Source organism: Vicia villosa, linkage group LG4 (assembly GCF_029867415.1).
Source record: "Vicia villosa cultivar HV-30 ecotype Madison, WI linkage group LG4, Vvil1.0, whole genome shotgun sequence".
NCBI classification, from domain to species: Eukaryota; Viridiplantae; Streptophyta; class Magnoliopsida; order Fabales; family Fabaceae; genus Vicia; species Vicia villosa.
This window is the reverse complement of record NC_081183.1, coordinates 155597643-155604637: the sequence shown is the minus strand read 5'-3', so window position 1 is coordinate 155604637 and position 6995 is coordinate 155597643. Positions and strand designations below refer to the sequence as shown.

At 36.4% G+C, this 6995-nt stretch overlaps 1 protein-coding gene across 1 annotated transcript; it reads right to left on the bottom strand.

Moving 5' to 3' along the window:
• Window positions 1-761: 761 nt before the first annotated feature.
• On the bottom strand, window positions 762-6781 carry LOC131595621 (L-galactono-1,4-lactone dehydrogenase, mitochondrial). Its single transcript, XM_058868019.1, has 6 exons — window positions 6034-6781; window positions 5689-5939; window positions 4370-4555; window positions 2143-2560; window positions 1496-1639; window positions 762-1084 (listed from the first exon to the last, which is right to left on the bottom strand). The coding sequence occupies exons 1-6, from the start codon at window positions 6688-6690 to the stop codon at window positions 926-928; spliced, it is 1815 nt and encodes a 604-aa protein (XP_058724002.1). The 5' UTR covers window positions 6691-6781; the 3' UTR covers window positions 762-925.
• Between the last annotated feature and the right edge of the window lie 214 nt (window positions 6782-6995).

Sequence of the window (6995 nt, the reverse complement as noted above, 5' to 3'; positions counted from 1 at the left end):
TCTAAGAATTTTGTTTGAGATACACAAGCCAGAACAATTCGAGGAAACCAGATTTTCCTGTATAAACTATCTACTCACTTTCTCTAACACACGACAAGCACAGACAGACAGAGACACGCCAAATGTCCAGTTGTTGACTCGACGATTACTCTCACAGACGACTCAAATGGCCTGAGCCGTGGAGATTCATTGGAGGTCAAATATAAATCCTAATTAAGGTGGAATAGTTTAAAAAAACACAACTAAATTTTGATTAGATAAATAACAGAACTCGCTTTTCATTAGCTTGATGCATCCAATCTGAAAATCCCTTAACAAGAAGAGAACATCTTTGGTTCAGATAAGGGAAACATATTAACTTAACAAGTTACAACCAGTAGATAAAGAGAAGCTTACACTTGCAGAAGACATTCACAACTCGGTTCATCAAAATGCACTCTTTCATCCAAATTGATTCATTTGGATAAACACTAATCTGTTTTCTAGGGTGACGCTTACAAACAAGGTAGTCGACACCGATATCTTTACTCACAGGAGGGGAGAACAAATCATGTGGTCTTTAACACTAATAGTAAGATCATCTAGAACCTCCAAATGTAAATTCTAGCATAGCATGCCTTAGAAAAACAAGATGGTAGTGCAAGAACTAAACATTGTGTACATAGTTCATGCCTAAAGAGAGTAACATCTTAAAAATTAATCCGGCTCTTATTAATACATTACATTGCAACTCTTAAAGCTTCTTTTGACTCTCTTTCCACGCAAGCAATAAACTGAAAGAATGTATATTTATGTATAATAATTCTGATAGTATGTGTAACTAACATTTTGCTTCCTGAAGTTCCAAATGACTTGCTGCAGTCAAGAACTTAAAGTACAAGATGTACTTACAAGAAAAGTTTAGAAATATAATCAACCCATAACGTCATATGGTTTCTGATTGCGGAAAGAGCTTTTCCAACTTGTTATTTGAAAGAATCCTATTGGGATCCAGTTCCTTTCTCGCCTTATTGTATACATCCACAGGAAACCGCTTTCTCAGCCTTGCTTGGAGAGCTACAAGCTCCTCCTTGTTCTTTGGAACCTAGAAATCAGATGATAAACAGAGATTAACTATACTTCAAATACTTTGTTTCCATTTTTTTCTGTTGAAATATTTGGTTATATCAGTTATGTGAACCTTTAAACCTGAGTAGGTCTTTAGCATTTAAGTATAAGATGTTCAATTTACAGTTCAGTTATGACAAAATCTATATACAAACATGACCATGTGCTCTCATTTGCATGCGGATGTGAGAGAGAGAACTTTACCTTGTAATTTGTATAGGAACGAACATAAATAAATGCTAGATTATGCAGAGCTACTAAAATTGGTAACTATATATGAAGAAACTAGGCAAACATCAAAGGATTTAGATTATGACAGTAATTGGTATATCAGATTCAATTACTAAGTTGGATGATTTTTCATTATTTGATAAGCTTTGATCATTACCTCAATCTTTGCCCAGTGTTCATAAGCAGAGTAGTTATTATCCCATAATTTTGCTTGAGTCAAATGTCTGTAATGAAAGAATTCTTCCGTTATATCTTTTCTTTGGCGAGCATCCATGGTAGGTAGGTACATGATTATACCAACCTGAAACAGAATAAGAGATATAATTGTTCAATTAAATTCTCCAAACAGCACTATAATGTAAAAAAGTTCAGTAAAAATAACGATAAGAATTGCACTTCTTGGAAACTTGAATTTTTTCAAGCAAATTAGATATATTTATCTACTACAAAAATGCAACTATGGAGTAATTGGAATTTTAGCATTCGACAAAAAAGTCTTTTAATCTTTTCCCAAGCTGCACTCTCAAATAAAACAAAAAATGAAGCTCATCTAAACATTGATTTAGGCAAGAACAAAAAATCATCAAATCTAAGAAAGATATGTTTTGAACAAACATATTAGAGAAATGACTAGAGCCTCGCGTATTTTAAATTTGGAAACTAAAATAGTACAAACATCAAGACAGTATAAAGCCAAGCTCCACTACTATGGCTAGAATCACATCATATCAGTTCATTCATTCTCGCATAGATCAGAATTTAGAACTTTATCTAAACTGTTGATACAGAATATGAAAATATTACCCAAGAAAATATATCATCCTCTGACGGACTTGAAGCGGGACTCAAGGGACTCCTGGTGCTAGCTGACCATCGCTGCTCAATTGGAGCAGGAGCAGGTATCTCTTCTTTTTCTATAAGTTTCTTCAGCTCTTCAATGTATTCAAGATCTTTCATGCTTGGCTTTGCCAGTTTTCCAGCAGGGAAACATGTCTCTGATACCCACTGTTGGCCTCCACAATCAAAACCTAATATTTCATCACTCCATCCAACCCTATATCCTTCGGACTTCTTCCAGAACTCGGCCTCAGCTTGATTGACCTTGACAATGTGATTTTTATTAAGTGGATCTAGGGCAATTAACTTATCTCTTAGTTCTGTAAAAGATAGTTCGTCTATATTTTGTTCATCAACGGATGATTTATCCCTAGATCCTTCCACTCTGAAAAAACAAATAAGACCCTGTTGACTTTAAGAGAAAAGTTCATAACATGGAAACAATTAAATAATAACACAGTTAACTAAAGATATAAAAAAAGATAGAAAGTTTTATAATAATCCATTTAAAAATAATAATACACATCCCTTTATCTCCTTTTCACTTTTTTAATATGATCTCATTCATTTTCGGTTTTTTTCGACATACCATTAAGTTGATAGACATAAAGGAGCATTTCCCAACACTAATTTCAATAATTGAATATTTTTAAAAAAAATCCCCTTTACTTGTATTGCATAATAAGGGCTCGCTCTCCCTTCTTTCCTTTATTTGACCTAGTTATCTCAATGGCAATAGGGTCACATCCTCTATTTTTTATATTGAAATGAGCAGAAGATTCTCTCCTTTCCTTGTTTCCCCGTTTATTTGGAAAACAATGGCTCCCTGTTGCACAAAAAACCAACTCCACAACAAACTGAAACAAAAGTATAAGCCAAACTGGACCTTGTATCCAGATCACAGTAAAGGATGGTTTGCCTAAGCTGGTAACTGCGGTTGATACTAGGAAAAATGGATTAAAAAAAGGGGGGAAAACAACCCACGTAACGGATTGTAATACCCATAGTTATTCAGGATTTTTTCATCATATACAAGAGAAAAGTGTGAGAACCAGCTAAAGCATATTGGGAGAGCGTTAGGGTATCTTTAATATCATGAAGGGTGGTTTGTCTAGTATATCATCATCTATCTCACGACGGCTTGATCAAAGAGAAGTGTACATTATTATACGTTGCATTCTGTTTTCTTCCTACTTTCATGCTATTCCGTCCAATTCAACTGAAATTACTGCTGCTACGAACAGACAAAATAACTAAAAGCATGAAAAACAGAGTATCAGAATTAGGTTAAAATTAAAGTACATCTCTGAAACAGTGAGGCTTCACACATTACCAACTACAATTATTGTATTGGACAGAGATCAAATGTTCCAGTAATTAATGGTCAAAAAATACAAAGATGAAGGAACTAAACTCATTTACAGTTCTGCATATCACTCACAAATAGATGAGCGGAGTAAGTTACTAAGTGAAGTTTTAGAGCATTAAGGTGTTTTGCATGGTAAAAACCCAAGAAGTGGCAAGTGGCAACGACCGTTGACTTTGGCGACATTTTGGTTCAACATGAACTATAATAATTCAACAAATATACACCCCTTAACCAGAGATTTGGAAATCAAATAATTCATATGGAAAGGGTAGCAGTCTTTCAAATTCCCTGAGGAGGGGTTTTTCTCTTTTTTCATATATATACCTCTGAATCACTTAACCAGAAGCAAGTCTATCATATCACATCCCCTCAAACTATTTTTCATTCAATTCTGGTCCAGTTCTGCAAAAGTCATTGGGTGTAAGCTGCTAATGGGGAAACCAATTAAAATGATGGTAGAAAAACTAATGTTTGTACTCATTGGTGAAAAAATGCATTAACATTTACCACTCCATGAAATATAATTTACATGAAACTAGGAAGATCTTTACCACCTATAAAAGAGTGAATGACAAAAGTAATAGACCTTTGATTAATTCATTTTTCTGTCTGGCTCTGGTTCTGAATACAAGTTTAAATTATACAAAAAGAGGGGAAAAAATTAAATGAAAAATGAAACACAAAAATCAAAAACCAACTGCAGAACATAGCAGAGAAAACAACAATTTCTACAAGTACTAGTCTTAATTCATAAATCAGAAAATTAATAACTAGGTGAAGTCTTAATTCGTAAATCAGAAAATTAATAACTAGGTGAAACCGTACCTATATTTCTGGAGGGACTCCCTGTAAAGGTCACGAACATGCTGTATGGCTTCATCTTTAGTATATTTTGGCTTGAACTTAGGGGGGCCTTTCCACTTTGAAACAGGATTACATCTCACAACCACAACAGAGTCAGTATAAGGGATATAAAGGTACTTGACATGCTTATTCTCAGAGAGCAATTTTCTACATATGAAAAAAGGATCCTCAATCAGTCAGCCCAAAGGCAACAAAAATGGAATATACAAGAACATTCATGCAACAAAAAGAAAGAAATAAGTGAAGTATACACAATCATACTCGTAAAATATTACCAAGATTTCTACAGAGAAAACACATTATATTGGATCCTCTCAAGATAAATGTGATGTCATGCCCGAGCGGTGTTATCGATGGCGGATGGTGGTCCATGGCAGAGAGCCAAAATACCACCGTACCGGCTGCTTTGCGGCTCCGTTATAGCGAAACTTGCAATATCGGCCAATATTTACCATTACGGCGAACCTAAAAACCGCCATGTATTTCCGTCATAGAGGCTATGGCAGGTATTTGAAAAAAATTGTGTCCAAGCACCATTTATGAATGACAACAACAAATTGTCCATTCAAGAATATTTACCGCTATCAGTGTTGTCGTTCTCAGACAACTTTGGGGTGATTCTATGGACCAAATTGTTCTTTTTGTTTTAACTAAAGGTGAGCAGGTACATTTATAAATAGAGAAACAATGTGATGCTGCATGTACCTCTGGATAATTAATCTAACGGTTGCTCTGAGTTCAAATCCCCATTACCACAGTCTGAATTTATTGGCTTATAACATTTAGGTGGAACTTGGAGGTCAAAGGTTCTAATCAACGAAATAGACTCTCCATTCATTGAGTAAGGAGTTAAGGATGCATGCAACTTACCTACCAAAACCCCACAATGATGGAAGCCTTGGGTACTAAGTCGCTCGTTTACTATTATTATTAGAATAAATCATAAACCAGCTCTACAAACCAAATATTAGTATCGCTCCATAAACTCTAGTCACCAAGAACAACCGCCTTTGTTTTACATAATCTCTAAAAGTAAATCATCTTTCTACACAATCTAAAAATACCTATCGTCAATGTTCAAACAAACATGCCCTTTGCAAGTTCTTGATCTTAGTTCCATTATTTTCCAAAAAAACAGACTGAAAATCACATGTAAGGAATGTGTGGTTGATACTATGATTGATCTATTCTAAAAATTGGTAATTGGCTTTTTCTAAAAATAATTGGGGAAGGGGGAGCAAATTTGATATAATAAAAAAAGAGAAAACTTCCGCAATTACTTATGATTCTTCTTTATCTCATCCATGGTTGAGACAACTGTGTGCTCCACAAGCTCCTGTCGATCAACACACTGTAGGGTGACTTCCGCCACAACTCCAAGTCCTCCAAGGCCACAACGAGCAAGATAAAACAGCTCTGGATCTTTCTCTTTTGAGATTTCTATTGTCCCCTTGGCAGGGGTGACTAGTTTCATGGCAACAACTTGTTCATCAATAGGAGGCAAACTTGCACCAGTGCCATGTGCACCAACCTAATGAACATAAATGCAAGCAGGGAGATTTCTATTCACTAAACCACATCAATGCAAAGTTTACATACTGAAACAAATGATTCAAATTATTGACCTGAATGATGCCACCAATTTGTTGCTCCCTAATGGAAGCAAAATTCTGTAGAGTAAGTCCATGTTCCTTAATCCCATCCACAAGCTGCTGCACTCTAATCCCAGCCTGCACTCTCACAGTCTTGTTCTTCTTATCAACTTCCAATATCGAATCCATCAAACTCAAATTCACCATTCCTTTTCGCGAAAGCCCAATTCCGTTTGGGGAAAGTCCCGAGCCTACGGGCCGGATTCGGGCCTTGCTCTGGTGGGCCTCACGGACAACACGCTCGAGCTGGTCAAGGCTCTCGGGTTGGTGAAAAACACGGGTCTGCACCTCATGGGTGCCACTCCAGTTGGAAACGGTGTGCAGGTCCTCCGGTAAAGGGGCGTATCGGAAGATCTGGGCCTTCTTGTGCTTGGCGTTTTCAGGTAATGGATAGGAGTAGTAAGTGGCGGCGCCACAGAAGAGAAGGAGGGCGGCGTAGCCCAAGTACTTGCGGGTTTCGGCATCGGTGTTGGGTTCTGGTAAAGAGGAGAATCGGCGGAGAGAGGGTTTTGGAGGGAGGGTTCGGAGAGGGTGGGAATGTAAAGGAGTTGAAGAGTGGTAGTGGTGATGGTGATGGTGATGGTGATGGTGAATACCAAGAGAACGTTTGAGAAGGAAATGTCTGAACATGTCTAAGCTGGAAAGTAGAGTGGTGATTGAGTGGCAGGGAGTGAGTGTTAACTTAGAGTAAAGAGGCAGAAAAACTGCTGTTTTTATTGATTGATTGGTTCAAATAACAAAGATTGCAACTACTATTTAATAATGAGAATTACTTACAGTATATTTCTAAAATTCAGCACCCACTACTAACTCAAACAAATGTCCCTAAAGATTAGGATAAACTCAAAACAAATAAGTTACTAACATAATAAATAAAACAATAATAAATAATATTTCTAACATTTTCTCTTAAATTGAAAGTCTTCAGACATTCG